The sequence below is a fragment of the Vanessa atalanta genome, chromosome 29 (assembly GCF_905147765.1).
Source record: "Vanessa atalanta chromosome 29, ilVanAtal1.2, whole genome shotgun sequence".
Taxonomy (NCBI): domain Eukaryota; kingdom Metazoa; phylum Arthropoda; class Insecta; order Lepidoptera; family Nymphalidae; genus Vanessa; species Vanessa atalanta.
Window position 1 is genome coordinate 1,506,242 of NC_061899.1, and position 22,372 is coordinate 1,528,613.

The 22,372-nt window shown below is 34.9% G+C and overlaps 1 protein-coding gene across 2 annotated transcripts in view; it reads left to right on the plus strand.

Annotated features, from left to right (window-relative positions):
- Positions 1–664: 664 nt before the first annotated feature.
- LOC125075001 (synaptotagmin-7) overlaps positions 665–22,372 on the plus strand; it is a 322,472-nt gene continuing 300,764 nt past the window's right edge. For both annotated transcript variants that reach the window (XM_047686531.1, XM_047686532.1), the window contains exons 1-2: positions 665–730; positions 816–933. In XM_047686531.1, the coding sequence (XP_047542487.1) occupies position 730; positions 816–933 (119 nt within the window). In that variant the 5' untranslated portion in view covers positions 665–729. The remainder of the gene's footprint in view (positions 731–815; positions 934–22,372) is intronic.

The following is a 22,372-nucleotide window of genomic DNA, read 5'->3' on the forward strand; positions in this document are numbered from 1 at the left end:
GATTTATTTTATGTCAAATTACTTTTTTGTCCCATTTGCTGTCGAAACACTTGGCCCTTGGAGTAATGGTGCAAAACGCTTCATCAAAAGTATTGCCTCCACTGGTGATAGGAGGGCTGGTTCGTTTTTAGCCCAGAGGATCGGAATTGCGATTCAACGGGGAAATGCTGCTAGCATTCTTGCCACCATTCCACGTGGTCAAGATTTATACAGTAACCATTTTTAATTCATATTTGTATATATTTAAGCACTTAAAGTTATCAATTCTTATGTTAATAAAACTTTACATGATTCTATTGCTTTTTATATCTCTGAAACAGTATTTGACAGATAGAATCACACGTTTCTTTTCACCGTTTATTAATATAACGTCAAAGACGTCTTTATTTTTTTTATAAAAAAGGAATTTGAATTAAGAACAGAGACAATTTAAATGTTTATTTAACGAATATTTTCAAGCACTCTTGAATTTGAATTATATTATTCGTGATAATTTAAAATTATATTTACAATTATGTAATATCTTTTCAGGTTAAGAAAACGAACTGTTACCGATTTAAAAAAAAGAACATTATTTAACGTTAAAGTATTTATAAACAACGATCGTACTGTGATAAAGTAAAACGACGAGAGAATTAAAAAAAAAAAAATAAAAAAAATAAAAAACAAAACATGTTCGCGCGTTAATTGTTGCCGTATTCAAAAATCGAATGTGTTTTCATTTAGAAAAGTAAGTGTCAGTTTGTTTCTAGTGATTCCTTTAGAGATTTTTTTATTTTTTATCTGTGTTAAATTTTTGTGATTTTTGAACTTAGTGTCTCAAGAATCAACGATGACGAAGAATTTTTTGACCGTCACCAATATCGTTAATGAAGGTTTCAAAGGCGCCAAGATCTCTCAGCTCGGGCTGTCCAAGTATCTCTCACAGTCACTGTAAGTATTCATGCGATATATATCTTTTATCTATATAAATTATTATATGCGTCGCTTGGTGTTAGCAAAAATTACGAAACATATATCCGTTAGACTCCATGATTTAGCTAGTACAGGAACCATGCATCACCCGGGAAATTTCTCTCCCAAAAATTGTATCGGTGCGTTGAATCTAATAGATATTAAAATTACGTAACATAAAATACTTTTAATTTTCCATTAGGGGTTGGGCTAATTATCCTTAATTATCCTTTATGTAAATAGCCCATAAAGGATAAATTTTTACTCTTTTTTTTATTAAAAGATTAAGTCGTTTATTATTAAACAAATACAAACAAAGTTTACGCATAATTACGCTTAAGACAAACATTGATATTTCACGTTAACTAATGTTCACGCTTGGTTTGAACACAAAGCTAAACTTTGTACGGCTATATCATATTCGGTTTGTATTCGTAGTCTCCCTTCCTCTTTTAGGATATCGTTCCATTGATGTGTGCTATACGAAGCGATTTTATAGATAGTATTACTAGCGCGCCTTTTTTTCTCGCTGGAAAGAATCTTTAGGCGTTTCCAGAATGCCTACTAAATAACCAGTGGTAGTATCTCTAGCTCTTCGGCAGGAGTCGAAGCATCGCTTTCGTGTGCTACCATGAATGTTACTGGTCCCCCCTTACTACCCCCACTGCCCCCACCCTCTTTTTTTATAAAGTTTATTTATTAAAAACTGTTAACTACACGTTGCTACAGAAAATTACCGTCTAATTAAACTGATCGTCTTGACAATTAGTACGTATATATAATACGGAGGACATACATGTCATATTATTATTCACATATACAAGTATATGTATGTATTGTTATAATTTATCAAAATTATCATACTCCTTCCCAGATATCTTTTGAAACCAGTCCTCTGCCCAAGGGTTGCCTGGAAGAGATCGCTGTTTTAGCTATAAGGCCGCCTGTTGCATACATGCAAATTTTAAATGTTAATCCTTAAGTATAATGTATTATTAAGTACCGAAATGGCCCAGTGGTTAGTGGTGCATCTTAACCGATGATTTGGGGTTCAAACCCAGGCAAGCACCACGGAATTTCATGTGCTTATTTTGTGTTTATAATTCGTCTCGTGCTCGGCGGTGAAGGAAAACATCGTGAGGAAACATGCATTTGTCTAATTTCAACGAAATTCTGCCACATGTGTATTCCACCAACCCGCTTTGGAGCACCGTGGGAGCATATGCTCCAAACCTTCTCCTCAAAGGTAGAGGAGGCCTTAGCCCAGTAGTGGGAAATTTACAGGCTGCTAATATAAGTGCTGGTGCAATATAGCATAAATAAATAAATGTCCTGACTGACTGACAACTATTTACTTCTTAGAGAATAAGCATTTAAGTTAAGATAGGTATAAAAAAACAAATAGTTGGTTTCCGCTACCAACTATTAAGACAGCGTATTGTAATTAACACAAGATTATACAGATGATAAAAAAGCGTGGAGCTAATACTTGTTGACTTCCAGGCAGGATATATTACATACATATATAATTGTATTTAACTAACATGACTTTGTATTTTAAATGTTGTAAATGAATAACTACTGAGGTTCTTGCTGGTTCTTCTCGGTAGAATCTGCATTCCGAATCGGTGATAACTTCACTTAATATAGTTTGTTAAATGACGATTCAAAATTGCTTGTAAAAGCCTACTTGAATAAAGTATATTTTGATTGATTGTGTGAAAGTGTCAAGCATTATAGCATAGCCTAAACTATAAAACGCAGATACTTGAAAATTTTATGACAACCCTTTACTCTGTCATATATACGGAGCGTTTTGAAACTCTGATTTTGAGAGGCTCTACACCTCTGAGGTTACCGAAATAAATGAAGACATAAACATGTCTGTGAAATTCTCAAATATTTTTTGTTATCTTATTAATATCCGCTGGGGTTGCCGGGGCGTTATGTAAAGTTTATTTATGATTAAGTTGAAGATAAAAGAAAGATTGAACAAAGATATCAATGAAACGGTTCTGGATGTGATGGTGACGGCTGACCGGAATGAATGGATGACTAGGTCCAACCCCAAGTAAATCGGGGAAAGATTTGAGGATTTATAAATGATTAAGTTTTAAAGTTGTATTTGGATTTGATATCAAAAATATGTATTATAGAGTCTTTTGGTTTAGGGACCACCATAGATCCCAGGATCTTGGGTTCAAATCAAAATTCCAGTTTCTTGTCAAGGTAATTGTGTCTAATCGAACCAATTTGGAATATGTTTGTAAAAAATGGGTAAACAATTATTGTGTTAATAAGAATTAATATTTGAAGGTATAGTAAAAATTTTGGTGATAGTCGAAAAATGCAATTCACATGCATGCGATTGTACGCAAACACGTAACGTTGCAAGTATTGCTGTTATTGAAGCCATTAAATGGCAACGCGCCAGCTTCAACAAGTTACTAGCGACGATAACTGAATTTACTTAATGAAAAAGAAGTCAAAGTTCACGAATAGTATGTGATTTTAGAGATTGCTTAAATGAATGTAAGTCTTAGTGAAATTTAAACGAAACATTCATTGTTATTTTGTACAATTTAACTCTCACCTGCTCAAGAGGTCAATTATTGTTATTAATTTGTTTTATTTATTAGGTAACCAGTTGTGTGTGTGTGTGTTGTCAGAAATATTAGCCATTCCTTATATCACCAATGTGCCTCCAACCTTGGGAACTAAGATGTCCCTTGTGTTACTCTGTCTCACTCACCCTTCAAACCGGAAAACATCAATACTCATTATTGCTGTTTAACGGATGTACCTGATGAGAGGCTGATACTTACCCAGACAAATAAGGTCCCACTGAAAAAAAAAAACTTTTGGAACTGATTACAAATTAGTGGCTACTATTAAAGAACTGGTATATGGTCTTTGATAAAGAACATTTATGATTATTAAATTATTAAAATCGGACCAAAAATGTTTTCATATATGGTGTAAAAAAAAAACTCTATGCAAGTAGGCTTAACTTTATGAGCACTTTGGAATCGTCAGCACGCCAAATTTTTGGAGATTTAAATTTATTGCTTGGCACGTATAAAAATTTGAATGACACGTTGAATATTCATGTTTAATGAATTTGTGTTTATAATTCATCTCGTGAGGGAAGATATCGTGAGGAAACCTGCATGTAAAATCAAATTTCGATATATGTATCCGCAAACCCGCACCGGAATAGCGTGGTGTGACCCAATCTCCTATAAAATGAAAAGAGCCCAGAACTCAGACATTTACTTACTGAAGTTCGAGAATATTGACAGCATATAACATAAAGTAGCGAGTGTAGTGCTCAGGAGCACCTTGGAATCTAGATGCCTGACATTATTTACCCTCCCGTGCTTCAGAAAGCACGGACTGTGGTTGGTCTGCGTTGAGGGGATTCATAGCATACATACATCTCCAATTCCTGCTTCCCCTTTCTTTCACAGTGCGCTGCTAACTCGCGATGTCACCGCCTAACTGTGACATCAATTCCATCGCGCACAAAGAAATTTGGCAACCCTTTTCTTTGTCGCACCGCCAATAAATGGAACTCTTTACCAGCACACGTTTTCCCCTCCTCTTATATCCTAGATGCCTTCAAACGAGGTGTAAAGAGGCATCTTGCGGGCTGGCATGGTGAGGGTGGCTGGTGCAGCTAATTCTAGCTGACTGTACAATTCGTCTTCGTGTTTGGACTCCACTTCCACTTACCATCAGGTGGAGTGGAGTCATACGTCTGTCCGGACGTAATAAAAATAGTACAAGCGTGGCAGTGTTGTGTTCCGGTCTAAAGGGTGAGTGAGCCTAAATCACCTCACGTATATTTTACTAGTGATCCACCCAGACTCCACATGAATGCAGTTTATTAATAAAGAAAATTATAATATAAGAAATTAATTTATACCTTATCCACTCAGAAATAGGGTAGATATTTCTAGAGATTACTCTCTTTATAGAAAAACAATTTCGCCTTTTTATAACATATTCGTATGTTTTCTAACTTCAACGATAACGAACTTCCTATTTTTTATTTACTAAAAAAATATTTATGACAACTTTAAATCGAGTCGTTTGTAATAGATCATAAGGTTCTAGATTCGAATGTTGGTTTAAGCAATTGGATTTTCATATCAAGGGACTCCCAATAGCACCTCAGATTTAAGGAATTGAAGGAGTCATACTCCCGTGCCTCGTATAAAACGTAAAGCTGTAAAACATCTTATTGGAATGAGAGTGCATCTCTGCTTACATAAATGAAATACCATGATTTTTAATTTAAAGTATTTTTTTAATTTACATAAAATCTTGTAATTATGGTAAGGATGTCTAAAATGTTTAATTATTTAAAGTACGCTCCGTAATGTGCAGTAAAATTTTTTTCTCACGGAATGTGGTTTTTTGGTTAAAAGTATGCTTTCAAAGAAAATGTGACGGTATCCTTATTAGAAAATGTCGTATTGGATCATTTTATTAAGAATACTAGCTCTGTCCTGTAATTTTACTTGCGTTACATCACATGTATTAACCGAATGTAATCCAAAATTTATATGTAAAAATAAAAGCCCTTATTATGTTAGAGAATATTCATAAAGTATAAAAAAATAAATATTCTGTTAATTTTCCATTGCTGGGAAAAGGTCTCTCTTTTGATGAGAAGGTTTTGAAGCTTACTCCACAAGGCTCTCATCAAACATGTACGAGTAGGCGTCGTCGCGATGTTTTCCTTCACCGCCAAGAACGAAATGAGTTATTTATCTGATGGAAAGTGACCACCACCTAAGGACATCTACAACATCGGAAGGCTTGCACGTGCGTTGCCGTTTTAGTTTTAAATTAAAATCATTCCTAAAGATTCACGATATAAAAAAACAATAAACAACAACAGCTGTTCAAATAAATAATCTTACGACGTCACATTTATTCACCGATTTTTCAAAAGTTATTTTACAAAATTATGGTAGATTTTTACAACAATATGCAAGTGTTCAGTCAAGATTTTGACTATTCATCCAAGTTCCATAACGTAAAGTTAACAAGTTTGCTTAAAAAAAACAATCTAATTTTTATTTTTTTTGCTGTCTGTACTCTTAGTCATGTCACGCACGCTTAAACATCATGTAAGCTCGAGCGTCACCCATACTAATGCACGCTGATAATAATGTAACATAAACTTAAACTGCCTGACTTATAAGCGCTGTTCTCTGTCTCTTTCTGACATACTGATTAGACGTACACAAGAAGACGACATCATTATTTAACCAATAACTCCTCAAACATTTTTTTTTAATATGAAAAAAAAATCTCATTTATAAATATAAAGAGTACTAGTTGTAGCTTATGGCTTTCGCTCGCGTATTAGAGGTTGATCATAGAGAGTCACCAATTTATAAATATTGGACAACATTACATACATTACTCTGATCCCAATTTAAGTAGCTAAAGCACTGGTGTTACGGAAAATCAGAAGTAACGACAGTACCACAAACACCCAGATCAAAGACAACTTAGAAAACTAGTGAACTTTTTCTACATCGACTCAGCCGGGAATCGAACCCGGGACCTCGGAGTGGCGTACCCATGTAAACCGGTGTACTCACTACTCGACCACGGAAGTCGTCATTGTCAATATCTTCCATGTTTCGAAGTTGCTTCATACCAAATCTCATCGAATTCGGTTCAGTAATTTAGCCGTGAAAGACAGACAAACGGAGCCACTTTTGCATATAATATAATTTTACAGATAACAAGATTTGTATCTCCTATACATATAAACAAAATTGATAAATAAGTAATATCGTGTGAACTGCCATTTTATACACCAAAAGTTCTACAGTTTTATTAAATATTTAAATTTCTTGTCGAAATAATAAAAAATACGTATTAAAGAATTCAAACTAACATGTCAGAAGTTAGACACTAAATTCGCTGTTTGAATATCAAATGCTCGTATCAAAGTTAGCAGCCTTCCCACGTCCCTTATTTATGCAAATAAGTTGGGAGATAACGCAGACCGAAACATACATACTGTATTAGGTCATGCTATATTATAATCAACAATTTAAGAACGAAATAAAAAAATAATTCTCATAATGTTGTCTTAGATTTTCGCGATTATTACACATTGAAATAAAACTAGTTTTTAACGGATTTAATCGCGTATATTGCAGTGTTCGTGGTCACGGGCAGTCTGCCCGTGACCACGAACACTGCAAAGTGCTCGAAACGTCGGGATGTTAAAATAATTAATATACGCGATTAAATCCGTTAAAAACTAGTTTTATTTCAAAATAATTCTCATCAAGGAGGTTGTACCTATGTATTGATTTGACAGTTGACTGGATTAATTTTCTTGGTAGTGGGGTTTTGTGCCAGCCCGTCCTGGTGGGTACTTTTATTTTTATTCGATCTCTTCCACAACCAACGGTGTAAGCTAGGTTAGCTAATGGAATATGAGGTGGATGGTGCTGTAATTATAAATAAATTAGCATTAGCATTAGCAGCCCGTAAATGTCCCACTGCTGGGATAAAGGCCTCCTCTCCCTTGAGGAGAAGAAGGTTGAGGAGAAGGCTTGGAGCATATTCCACCACGCTGCTCCAATGCGGGTTGGCGGAATACACATGTGGCAGAATTTCGTTGAAATTAGACACATGCAGGTTTCCTCACGATGTTTTCCTTCACCGCCGAGCACGAGATGAACTATAAACACAAATTAAGCACATGAAAATTCAGTGGTGCCTGACCACTGGGCCATCTCGGCTCTAAATAAAATAACATTAATTTATAACTACAACTAATAAATAAATGTAAATATAAAATACACATATATATCAAGAAGTAGGTACCAAATACCTATCAGATATTAACTGAACAGGAACACTTATTTCGTTTCGGTTTGAAGCCTGAGCCAGTGTAGATGCAGGCATATAAACTGCAGGTAGTGTAATAATAAAATAAACAATAATAGTTAATTTTTCTTACAGCGCCGATGTCAATAGATGGCGATCACTTAGCCTCAAGTGACTCATTTTTTTTTAAGATGTATGGAACGAAAATTTTGCACAAAAAACAAGACCTAAAACAGTCCTTTTAAACAAATTATATGGTATGACGTCTTCATTGGTAGTAGGGCTTTGTGCAAGCCCAACTAAATTACTACCAAGTAAATAAACAGGAACCCCGGTTAGGGTAAAGGCCTCCTCCAAAGATGCCCATTTTTTTGCCAGCTAAACCTATCAGATAATTTTCCCAGCGAGCTAAGGGTCTCCCCTTCTTCTTGCTTGGATTAAATTATAAATATAAAATACATCCTGAAAATCAATGAAAATATAGCCCATGAACTATATCGATGGCTTCATTGGCCTATATTTATTTTACCGTGAGATTGCAGCTTGAAGTTAAGAATGTTTGTCAAAGTTTGTTTAATCGAATACCTCGTTCATGAAAGAATGTCTTTGCGGAGGAACTTGATATTATTATCAAAGTTATTGTTGATATTACATGTATTATTTTTTTATAAAATTGTGATGAAACTATGAGTATTCCTACTTTATGAACATTCCGATGAGATTCTACGGTACCAAGATTATATGGACATACTTTAATTTGCTCCTTTTTAGAGACTGGCAACACTCGCTCTTATCTATGAAAGCTTAAAAAATGTGTCTTTTGTGTCTATATATCTGTTGCCAAATAAAAAAATATATGTTAAAGAACGCTAGTGTGCAAAATGTTATCAGACAATTAGTGAGATCATAATTCGTAGCCTCCTAGATATGTCTTTGTGATTTTGTATTTATGTTGATTTCAATCATAAATTGACCCCAAAACCCGCTGAATTTCTTTCACCAGTTCTTCTCAGATCAGGGTATATTCTTCCCGAACCGGTGGTAGTATTTAATTTGACAATATAAGTGTAATAACTTCTATATTGAATAGAGGAATTTGATTTGATATAATTTAATTTCCTAACATGTCAGAATTTCATGTGACTGATTTCCTAAAGTTCCTTCATTGTTGAGCATAAGATTAATTTCAAATTTAAATTAAAGGACGTGAAAACTCACTGGGTTCGGTTCGAAGCAATCTTCGTTTTAATTTCGCGTGTTCCGTTAGTCTCGGCTCTTCTGAGAAAAAAATATTATTGATAACGTTGTTCCAAATGTAGTACGTTACGTACATTAATAGAAATTTCATCAAGCGGACCTGGCAATACTCCAAATAAAGTCTAACTTGAAATCCAGTGTTCAGTAACGCATTAAAGAAACTTACTGCCTCCAGATTTTATTTATGACATGCGTATATCGTAATACATGAAACAACAGCCTTGATATTTGAGGTTTACAAGTTTATAATAAGATTTTGAAGATCCTAGATTACTAACTTTGCTGGTCAAATAGGTTATAAGGTCGCAGGTTCTGAAATCCTGCAATCAAGCCACTAGGCCGTCGGAAAGATTTTGTAGATTTTACGTCGAGAAACTTTCGATAGAAGCCCAGTAATTAGCAATGTTTAGACTCGAAAAGTATGTAATTTCGTTGGTACTGTACCTGAACTCTATAATGTCGTATCGTATTTGCCGTTGCATGTAAGAGTTAGGGATCTCTCGAGAAACAGTACACTTGTGTTTGCACGCAGACTTGCATAAGTGTGTCCTTTGTGCATTGGCTAGGCTTTCTTGAGAGTATGCGTCACGGCTATATTCGGCTAGGATAATTTTGTCATAGTACGACCACACCTCAGTCAAAAATATACCTGACCATAACGGACTGAAGAATTTTATGAAAACAAAAAAAAAATGGATTGACTGTCAGTCGAATTCTATGGAAGAAAAAATTGCTCCTTAATATTTCCATCGTAATATAATATCAAACGGATTAAATTTTCAATTTCCGAAAAATGATTTCCGAATTACTTACAAATAATTTCCATTATACTCAAATATCAGAAATGAAATAGGTAAAATTTTTTTTTTTTTATTTTCTGCTATATTTGTAGGCGATTATTAAAGCAAGTCAAACTCACATTTATTTGTCTCGACGTTTGAAGCGTTCGACAAATATTTATGTTTCTCTAGCTTCGAAGTTTTACTTTTATTGCCGGCGTTTCGCTCCAAGCTTTTATTTATTACTTTGGATGTTTCACATTTTAAAAATTATATTTTATTTATACGTAAAATTGTGACATAAATATGTTATTAGAAATATAAATAAGGGATATTACTCAATATAAGATTATATTAATGACTTGTTTTTGGCCACGGCTTTGCTTGTGTTATAGGCTTCAAGTTCAAGTTTAATTCAAACAAAAATTAATTAATTTCAGAGTCAATGATTTAGCCGTGAAATTACTGTGAGTTACTGTTTGTACCGAAGTATGATCACTTTTAGCGATTATACAGTTACTTTTGCACATTTATGATATCAGTATAGATAAAAAATCGTGAATTTAATGTTTATTGATTTCCAGGCATCGTACGATATAAATATAATTACTCTTGATTGATATACATTCTTTAAAATAAATATTGGAAAAGGGTAACTATTATTTCGGTTCTTCTCGATACAAGCTTAACGTTTAATTCGATAAGACCTAGTCGATAGTCACCGATAAACGCCACCAGTGAATGCATCTGGGTGGTGTCACAGTTCGTTAAAGTGTGGTGCGTCAATAGACACGATACTCTTTTTTTTTATTTAATATACAACATCTACGGGCTCACAGTTGCCCGTGCCTTTTTTACATTTTATTTTTATAAATTGTGGCGTTATTTTATATTTTTACTAAAACATCAGCAGATCTTCGCTGGACTTCGAGCTTGTCGTCTTCTTGGAAGACGGGACCCACACTGACATAATTTTCTTTTTTTTTCAATTTAAAATAATATATGGTTATATATAATATATAAAAAATACTGTATATAGTTTTTTTTTTTAATCCTAATTACTGCAATCCAGTCCTGCTCCGTGCTCGATCAGAGAGAGTACAGCCTCGGCGACTCTGATGTCGCGTTTATGTATAGATACACGATACTCTTGGCAGGAGGGTGCTACCTCCTGCATGGCTACCCCATGCAGATACTTAACATAACGCACCATTGGTGTTTTATGTATATAGGTTCAGTATTTTATTTTCAGTTAGACGCAAAATATATTTTCGTCATTTGGTATAAACGATATTTTTACATTTGAACGGCTTTTTAAAGGAATATATTTTATGAGACACAGTCCTAGTATTACGTATACATTTACGAAATCAAATATTTTTACACAAAGTTAATAATGATTTAACGTTTTTTGTGAACATTATTCAAATTAAACGTCGTCGGTTTGGTATAAAAGCGGCCAAGTGCGAGTCGGACTCGCCCATCAAGGGTTTGTATGATAATTTACATCATGTATTTTATTTAGTTTTATCATTCTCTTATTTTAGAAGTTACAGGGACATGCACACACACACACACATACACATTTTACCACTTTGGAAGTGTCTCCCGCGTAAACTATTCAGTTTAGAAAAAAATAATATTAGAAATCTCATTATAATTTTAGAAGACCATTATCCATAGATACTCCACACTATGGGCTTGATAATTATTTTTTTTTAATTCAGTTCTAGGTAAATACCTAAGTTACTGGTTTTTGCTCCGGAATTATTCAATTGAATTCTAAGACAAAAAAAATTAAATAAGCAGAAAACTGTTAAAGATTAAGTTAAGGGATTTGTTTCTCGATGAAGAAAAAATGTCGTCATTATGATATTTAAACAAATGTTTATGGGAAGTGAATACTGTATTTGTATTTATGCTGAAAACATTTTTGTTTTTCTGTAATAACGAGCGCGTCTCGCCGTTAAGCATACCAGCTTGGCGAGAACTAATTTTTTTGTAAAAACTTTTTTTATAATAAATAAATAAATAAAAAAAATAAGTCAAAGTCTACTTCATAAAAGAGGAGGCGTTCTTAGTGCAAAAATGGCCTGTAAGTATAAGTCAAATAAAGAACACTTTTCCAAATATATAACTAATCACTTAGAACTATATATATAATATTTGTTCAGCTTCTATTATTTACTAATATCGAACTCTCGAATGTAACAAAATTTCTCCAGTAATAACACTTTTTAGTTCTGTAAATATCTGCAGCATATAATTTAGGTCACAGCTTCTCAAATCTCAGCCGTATCCAATATCGAAAATTATCGCCGCCAAAAGTTTGCTACGTGTCAAAGTTTGGTATTAATTGTAACAGACGTTGGCAAAGTTCCAAAGCGCATCTACAGCGATATGTCAGAAAGAAACTATAGAAACGTCATACTTAGAACGACCACACGTTTGACTTTAAAACGGACACTGTTTTATTTTTACAAAAATCTCATGTATCATTAGGAAAAAGCTCGGAGAATTCCATTAAAACCTTTTTCTGCTGATTCGCGATAAATTTGGAACAAAACCACATATGTATGACATAATAAATATATATAAGGAATAAGTTTCAAACATTACGAGGACGCCCCCTGGATCTTACTTTTATGGGTAGCTTTTTACTTGGTGATGAGCCGAGATGGCCCAGTGGTTAGAACGCGTGCATCTTAACCGATGGTTTCGGGTTCAAACCCAGACAGGAACCACTGAATTTTCATATGCTTTATTTGTGTTTATAATTCATCTCGTGCTCGGCGGTGAAGGAAAACATCGTGAGGAAACCTGCATGTGTCTATTTTCAACGAAATTCTGCCACATGTGTATTCCACCAACCCGCATTGGAGCAGCATGGTGGAACATGCTCCAAACCTTCTCCTCAAGGGAGAGGAGGCATTAGCCCAACAATGGGAAATTTACAGGCTGCTAATGTAATGTATAATGTTTTACTTGGTAGTAATGCTTTGTAGTCACCAGGCTCATTAGATAGTCTTCCGCCAAACAACAATTCATAGTATCGTTGTATTTTGGTTTGAAGGGTGAGTGAACCAGTATAACTACAGGGTATGGAAAATAACATCTCCGTTCTCAGGGTTGGTGGCGCTTTGGTTATGTAAGAAATTCTTAAAAATGCTCACCGATGCCATAAAAAAATCTATAAAAAAAAATCACACGTTTGTCTGTAGTTAAAAACGCATTCAACAATATTTCACCAATAATAACGATTTTCAAATATTTATGACGTCATCATATTTCACAGTCCCGCATCAAAGATATCATGGACACCGCAATCATTTCGAATACGAGGTGAAAAACACACGTTGCAAAACTATGAGGTATCTTTTCATTGTTAATACAAAAGACCCGTGCTATGGAAGTTCTGTTTGCGAGCGTCAGCTGAATTTTAATTTCGAGAAACGAATGTAACCTTGTCGATCTGATTTTTAAAGAGCGAGAATATGAACATTGCCACTAATTATATAAAGAGTTCCGTAGCAAAAATCTAGAACCTTGGGGGTCAATGACCTCTTAGGTTTAGATCAAGGAGGCAGTCAATATCGATGCCATGTTGCTCGTGACCGCTTGACACTGATGTATTTACTTCTCAAACACCAATAATATATAAAGAGTTCCGTAACAAAAGTCTAGGACTTTGGGGTCAATGACCTCTTAGGTTTACACCAACGAAGCAGTCAATTTCTCGATGTCATATAGTGATATGCAGTCACTCATCAAACCAGAACACAACAATACAAAGTAATAATAATTATTGCGCTGGAATAATTAAAAAAAAAAAAACATACTAAAACAATTCGCTGACTAAACCATAATTACTATACAATAAAAAAATAAACATTTAACAGGCAGCGGTTCCAAATAATACAAAAAACGTAACGCCCGAACAATGAACACCCAATTTTCATTTATTAAGCGGCGGTGGATTGTTCGGGAATTGTTCTCGATGACGACGAAAAATTTCAAGAGAAACATTCCTGGTTTATCTGCATTTTAAATATCTGTGTACATTTTTTTATAAACGAGAGTGTGGTCAGTACGTTTTTTGTTTGGTTTAACCTAAATTTATTCATCTTGCATTTGAGCATTTGATAAAAAATATACATAGAAAATCTATGATGTTTTTTTTTTCTGAATCGCGCTTACGTTTGGTTCGCTGCTGTACATAAAGGGACTCGACTTTGAAAATATAGTTGACATTTTTGGAACGTTCCGTTTTATTTCAAAAACCACGTAGTGGTAACAATTGATGACCGGAATTTCTTGTCATTGTACCTACTTTATATGCCGAATGCACATTACATACATAAGCAGCCTGTAAATTTCCCACTGCTGGGCTAAGGCCTTCGCTCCCTTTGAGGAGAAAGTTTTGGAGCATATTCCACCACGCTGCTCTAATGCAGGTTATGGAAAGTCAAATACGCATGTGGCAGAATTTCGTTGAAATTAGACACATGCAGGTTTCTTCACTTTGTTTTCCTTCACCGGCGAGCACGAATGAATGAATGATGAATTATAAACACAAATTAAGCACATGAAAATTCAGTGGTGCCTGCCTGGGTTTGAACCCGAAATCATCGATTAAGATGCCCGCGTTCTAATCACTCACTGGGCCATCTCGGCTCACTGAATTAACAATTACACACCATTTAAGAACTCCCAAGAACAATGTATTGTATTTGTAAGACATGACAAACAGATGTAAATGAACTTGAATATGTATTAACCACTTATGGTGCTTGCCTGGGTTTGAAACCGTAATCATCGGCTTAGATGCAGGCATTCTAATCACTGGGCCATCTAGGCTCCCTTTAATTCTGTACTTAATATTATAAATGCTTAAGTAACACTTAAGTTTTTTTATTATTTCCAAAAAGGTCGAAAGCCTTGGTCTTTAACAGAGCATAAATTGTCATTTTCTAAACTGTCACGACGTACCATCTGTAGGTAAAAGGTTATCCATTAATAACGCTACACGATGTATATAATATGTTGTTCAAAGCAGAATAAATTTCACACGGTCATATTTTTACTACTTAAAATATGATTTATTAAATGAGAATTGGGGTAATGGCCTCAATCAGACAGCCGCAATGTTTGGTCTTGTGGTTAAAATGTAAGGCTGGATATCACGAAGACTTTGTTTAAATATAATGTAATTTTATTATTTGTCAAGAGACCTTTAATAGCAGTCTGATTTCTTATAATATAAATAGGCAAACGCGCAAATGTAATTTGTTCTAAGTTTCACCCGCACAACCTAGATGTCCAAAAATCCACAACACTGTTGGGCTAAGGCCTCTTCTCCCTTTGAGGAGAAGGTTTGGGAGCATATTCCACCACGCTGCTCTAATGCGGGTTGGTGGAATACAGATGTGGCAGAATTTCGTTATAATTAGACACATGCAGGTTTCCTCACGAAGTTTACCTTCACCGCCGAGCACGAGATGAATTATAAATACAAATTAAGCACATGAAAATTAGGTGGTGCTTTCCTGGGTTTGAACCTGCAATGCACGCGTTCTAACCACTGGGCCATCTCGGCTCATAACTATGAAAGCAAAGCCGCAAAAGATATGCAAAATCTCAATTAAATTATACGAGTATGATTCGACAAACACATTCAAAACTTTGTTTAAATTTATTATGATGGATTATATTATTCTAGCTACTCGTCCCGGCTTCACATGGCTACAGTAAAGGTATACCTTTATATACCTTTTAGATCGAAGACCACACATAATAAGAAAAATAGATCTTACTTATTCGACTTGGAAATTTAAAATTCTAGGCCATTTTCTACTAAAATATGCATGTATTACATACTCGTATAAAACTTTCTCTTGAATCACTCTGTTTATTGATGAAACCGCTTCGAATTCCTTTGCGTATTTGAAAAGGTCTAAGCGTACAGATGGTGAGAAGTGAATTTGTTTTATTTGACTATATTAAATCTAGTATTCACCGAGAAAGTCTAACAAAAACACAGTTTTCCACTATCAAAATGACATAGGTTTATGGAAAGTCAACAAATATAAATATTACTACACTTGTGTTGAGTATTGAGCATTAGCTAAAAAAAAAATTAAAAAAAAACTTGACCAAGGAGAAACAATAGAGAGCCTAAAATAATATGAAGTTTTCATATCAATCGGATTAGTAGAACGAACAAACGAAACTAACCTCTTTACAACACACAATATTGTGACGTAACTTCAATCATTCCTTTCTTGAAAGCCGAAGGGAATTTCCATCTCCGAGATGATTGTTTAATACCTCACTGCCCTATAGACTACTGTAGTACTAATGAAACCATTGTAATTCGAACTATTAAAAGTATGCAGCTATTTATTGATCTAAAGTTTTTAGTTACTGGTTTTATGCTTGCTTTTACTGTTCCTGGGCGTTGTGGATATCAGACATTTTACTTGGTGATAGGACTTTGTGCAAGCTTGTAGTCTACCACCGAACAGTAATACTTAGTGTTTTTGAGTTTTAGTTTGAAGGGTGAGTGAGTGATGTTCTTATATTAATAGCGTAAGCCAATTTTGGTCCAGTGATTATAGAACGATGGTTGCACAAATCTTCTTCAAGAAGAAGAGGTATATCTTCAAAAAGCTTATACTTACAATAAGCAGATCTCAGACTCTCTTATTCGTATGGGGCCAGCAAAACGTGATCACCTAATTTTTTATCCGGAATCCGGAATTTGGTTTTTGGGTACAATTATTATATGCCAGAGATGCATCTGATCTATCTTGACTTATGACAGATATGCAGTTCTGTTTTCACGCACACATATTTCCAGTGCTGTGATATAGTCCTTGAAAGTTTAGCAGTCTTTGATTCGAGTAACCATGTCAAAATCAAGAAAAAGGCTCCACTTCCTTCCCCACCCATATTACAGAGCCCTGAAATGACCTAAGATTCTAAAACAGCTCATTCTAAAACAAAAAAATTAGAATACACACACGTACGTACATCTGTCCATGTAAATTATTTTATATGTGTGAGTAAATGTATTGAATAGCGCATTTTATTTTCTAATAGGAAAGAAACAGCCTATCTGTTAGTGAGTGGCCTCTTTTATATGTACACATCGAGAAAAGGCAATTTCCTTTCCCAAAATTTTACTCCATCGTAAAAGGATTTAAGTTGTCATGCTCGTGGTGTCGGTTAAGATGTTTCTTTCTGAGAAATACACACACAAACCAATACTTATATTTAATGTATTATTGTTATAGTAAAATAAATGTTTCACTTCTTGGCTGGCCATCTCTCCCTTTGAAGGGAATGTGTGCGGAATTCCGTCACGCTGCTTAAATGCGGGTTGGATACAAATGTCGCAGAATTTCATTCAAAATTAAACCATGCAGATTTCGAACGGTATTTTCCTTCACCACCAAGCGACCGATATGACTTACAAACACTAAAGCACTTACAAATTCAGTGGCGTTTGAACCTGCAATTATCAGTAAAGATACACGCATTCCAACTGCTAGGCCATCTTAGGTCAGTGTTGATGGTGATATCGTTCTGACCGATTTCGGCCACGGATACCAATCTATACGGAGACCAGCCAAATTAAACACATGAAAATTCAGTGGTGCCTTCCGAGGTTTGAACCCGAAATTATCGGTAAAGATGCACGCGTTTTAACCACTGGGCCATTTCGGCTACTTTATTGACATAAGCACTGTTATTAAAATGGTGGGAAAGAGACTACTGAGGTTTCGGTAAAATCTACTTCCGAACATTTAGTTCAAAAATGTAACATGACGATTCAAATGTAATTTTATGAGTGCACTCAAGTAAATAATATTTTGTTTTGTTTTTATTTGATCTCACAAAACACTTGGAGTAATTAGAAGTTTTCATTATTTTGTTACAAATGAAACGCTTCTTTTAATTATGATATGAGTTCCTTGTCAAATAAATTGCAACTGTAACATCGGCGACGGGCTTAGAACTAATAAGAAAAGTTACATTAAACGACGTCATCGTGTGACGTCATTGATTTTAAAGGGCGATGCACTCTTGCGTGAAGTTTTGATATTAAAAAAGTATGGCGATACGTTACTTCATTACAGCGAGGAACAAGATAGTAGAAATATGATACTTGGCTTCATAAAATAGACTTCATGGCTTATTGCAGTCCAAAGCAAAATAACATCCACCCACAAACATGCTCAAATACGAAATTAAAACAAAAGTGCGCTGCAGCGCTAAATACATCTAATCAAACTATATAAACATAAACGCTAGATCGCTTATGGTGAATAGCTTATATTTATTACAGCGCGTCCATTGTTCGTCCGCCTACTTATGTAATAAAAAAAAAACTCTTTTTTTTGTGTTTTTGTTTTTTTATATACTTATATTTATATCTAAGTTAGCTTTAATTTATTTTTAAATTGTTATATCTTTGACTATACATCAGAGGTTTAAAATTGAATTTACAAAAATGTCTCATTGTAAACGACACTTGTGATTTAAGAAAAATAAATTCTTTACACATTCAAAAAATTTGAAAATGGAATCTCAGTGGTCCAGTGGTTGAAACGCATCTTAATCAAAAGGTTGAAATCCGAACAATACGAAATTAATTTTCATGTGCTCAATTTAACAATACGTTTATAATTAATTTTATCAGTGAACGAAAACATTACCAGGCAAAACTGGCAACACTAATCCTTCGTTCAGCAATAAGTAGGTACTTTACTTGCTTTACTTTTCTACTAGTACTTTTTTTTTACTTGGTGGTAGGGCTTTGTGCAAGCCCGTCTGGGTAGGTACCACCCACAGATATTCTACCGCCAAACAGCAGTACTCAAAATTGTAACTCATCCTAGTTCCCAAGGTTGGTGGCGCATTGCTGATATAAGGAATGGTTAATATTTCTTACAACACCATTGTCTATGGACTGTGGTGACCACTTACCCTCAGGTGGCCCATTTGCTCACCCGTGTACCGATATCATAAAAAAAAATAACACTCTCTAACCCACGACAATAAGCTTAAAGAAATAAATTAAAATCACAGTGAAACATCAAATGTCAATGATGATGAACACTTCATTCCAAGTTACTAACTTAAATTTTAAGTAGTCCATATTCGAATGAACCACTTAACAAAAATTCTAAAGGGAGTCTAATAAAACACAAAGGGCAAGTCTGCCCTTTTTAAATTACTTCAAGTTTCATTGAGCATACTTCAATAAAAAGAAGCAATCGATATTTGAAAGAACATCACAATTTATTATAAATGCTCATTGAATTTACATTTGAATAAATATTAATGAATACAATAAGAAATCTTTAAAATTTTTCATCTTCAATAAACGACTTGAAATAAGGAGGAGTTTCTCTATTTGGTTGTTTATTTTACAGACCTCGAAATCTTGGGTTCTAACACCCGATTGGGCGCTAAAATTATTGGATTGCCTTTGAACTGTTTTCTATCGTATCTGATTCTGGACCTGTGTTTGCGCACATGCTTGTGCACTTTGTATCCAAGGATTAAATCTTTTAATAATACTTAAATATTTTCGGCAAATGAGGCACCTGATGGTGGTGATGGTGAGGACCACCACCGCCAACATACATTAGCGCTGCAAGAAATATTAAACATAACAATAAATGTTATCTCTCTTAAAAAATATTCCCAATCTAATGAGCGCCAGCCCAGCCACTAAATACTAATAATATATTGTATGGCATAAGCTAACACATAACACACACACACACATACATACTAGCGACCCGCCCGGCTTCGCACGGGTCAATGCTGATACTAAATATTCTATAAGAATGTCTTAGAACGTTCACAGTTTTTCAGTCATTAGAAAATACAAACCGCTATGTCCTCGTTTTAAATCTGTAATATCTTCGAAAATATTCATTTAAATTACATGTAGAGGGCCATATTGATCTATATTAAATTCACAATACGATAGAATATACTTAATTGGATTAAATCGCTTTGAAAATAAGCCATTATTTCACGTACTAAAAAGTAAAGGATAAAAAATGGTTATTGTGGATTATCCCTATGAGACAGACATATACCATCACGGACTTTTTTGAAGGTGTACAATACTGTAGTGCATTATTTTGATCTATCTGGGTTCAGCCAGCGTTTGTAATGTAAGCGCAAAAAATGTGTTTATTTACGGCATCACTTCAGAAACCTTTAAATTTATCAGAGTTTATCTACTATAATGTGCATGAATTATACATTTAAACCTTTCTCTTAAATAAATCTATCTATTAAACAAAAACCGCATCAAAATCCGTTGTGTAATTTTACAAGATCTAAGCACACAGGGACAGACAGCGATAAGTGACGCTGTTTTATACTGTGTTATGACATACACACAAGCACACACAATAGCAAAATTTTCGTGACATAAGGAATAAAGAAGGCCTTCCAAAAGGGTTTATTATCGTTTTGATTTAAAATAAGCACGACGATAAACTAATTGGTCAGTACGTAACGTACTTTGAGCTATTGTCGCTTTAAAATTTTCAAATATAGAACGTCAGAAATTTAGGTGTCTGATACCAGTGACAGGTTCTCACAACGGTTTGCACTCGAGCGAGATTCGGGAATGGCTATGACGTATTGTCTGATAAGCTTCGCAACCCGTCGGGTTAATAAGGATTGAATACAGGATTTAAATGTGAAAATGAAATTAAAAAAATATATATATCCCGCTGAGTTTCTTCCGCCGGTTCTTCTCAGTCCGAGGTATTAATTTAAGAAACGGCGGTAGATTTCGACTACTACTATCAATACATTAGCAATCTGTAAATTTCTCACCGCTGGGCTAAGGCCTCCTCTCCCTTTGAGGAGAAGGTTCGGAGCATATTCCACCACGCTGCTCCAATGCGGGTAAGTGGAATACACATGTGGCAGAATTTCGTTGAAATTAAACACATGCAGGTTTCCTCACGATTATTTACTTCACCGCCGAGCATGAGATGAATTATACACAAATTAAGCACGAATGATGAAAATCCAGTGGTGCCTGCCTGGGTTTGAACCCGAAATCATCGGTTAAGATGCACGCGTTTTAACCACTGGGTCATCTCGGCTCTTCTACTATCAATAAGCAAGTCTAATCACTTACATACACTTACATACTAATCAATTACATATTGAATAAAGATTTTTGACTTAACTCTGACTTAGACACGCTTAAAGAAGTATTAAATCACCTAGAAGATGTTACCATACTTTAAAGCCTTGTTTGTGGAACTAGTAATAGACTGAATGAATGAATGAATTTGACATATTCTATGATTTCGGCGGTCTCTCCGGTCTTGAAGCCATTGCGCTTGATAGCGCGTCTCTTTCAGTCTCCTCCGACTTTGGTATCTCGGGTCAGTTCGGTAAGGCGGTGGCCAAACAGATCGAACGGTGAAGCACAGGATTAACACAGGGTGTATGGAATGGTGGTAGATTACGGGAACAATTTGTGACCCCCGTGTTCCCGTTAAACTTAAGACCTATAAGGCCATGGTCAGACCTGCTGTTCTATACGGATCAGAATGTTGGGCTACAAAAGGGATGACTGAAAGACAACTGCATGATGAGAACTATGAGAGGATTGTGTGGCGTTAAGCGAATAGAGTAAGGAATGAGTACATAAGAGGAAGTTTGAAAGTGGCACTGATAACCGAGAAGCTATGTGGAAACCGGCTGTTGTGGTATGGGCATGTTATGCGGAGGAATGTAGACTGTTGTTGGATGTTGTGAGGAAGTTCTTGAGCATGGACGTGGATGGATATAGAGGTAGGGGACGACCAAAGAAATGATGGATGGATTGTGTGAAAGACGATATGGCTGGAAAGAATGTTACATCAGACAGATAAGTATGAAAGAAAAAGACATGTCTTAAAATAAAAGTAGGGTAAGGGCAGAAGGATACCGATGATATGTTAGACTTCAATGCTAAAAAAATATTACTTTTTATTAACCAAAAACTTCACTAAATTAGTAGTAAAAACCCGGTCTAGTGTAATTTGAATGCGTGAGCTGAGAAATCCGTACTATCAGATAGATACACAAACATTGATGTAACAACTTAAAAAAAATTTATCTGTCTTCGGATATTTTCCTATACTTATGCTACAAGATATTTCTGCTTGCCAAGTTTCACGATTCTAGGTCAACGGGACCCTATAGGTTTTGATTCCCTTTGCGAATGTATGGGAAGTGAGACATAAAGGGCCATATATTTTTATTGCGAAGACTTTAGAGGTTTGATTTTTTCACAGCTGTGAGGAACCGCAAACCTCAGTATTTGGTACATTAGTATGGTACAGTATTTAAGCTTTATTATTCTATGCTATCTAAATTTTACACAAAAACGTTGAAATTTGAGGAGTTTCTTCGTCTTTAGCTAATCCTGAGCACAGATCAGATTATGCTTACCATAAAAATGCATTGACCTAATT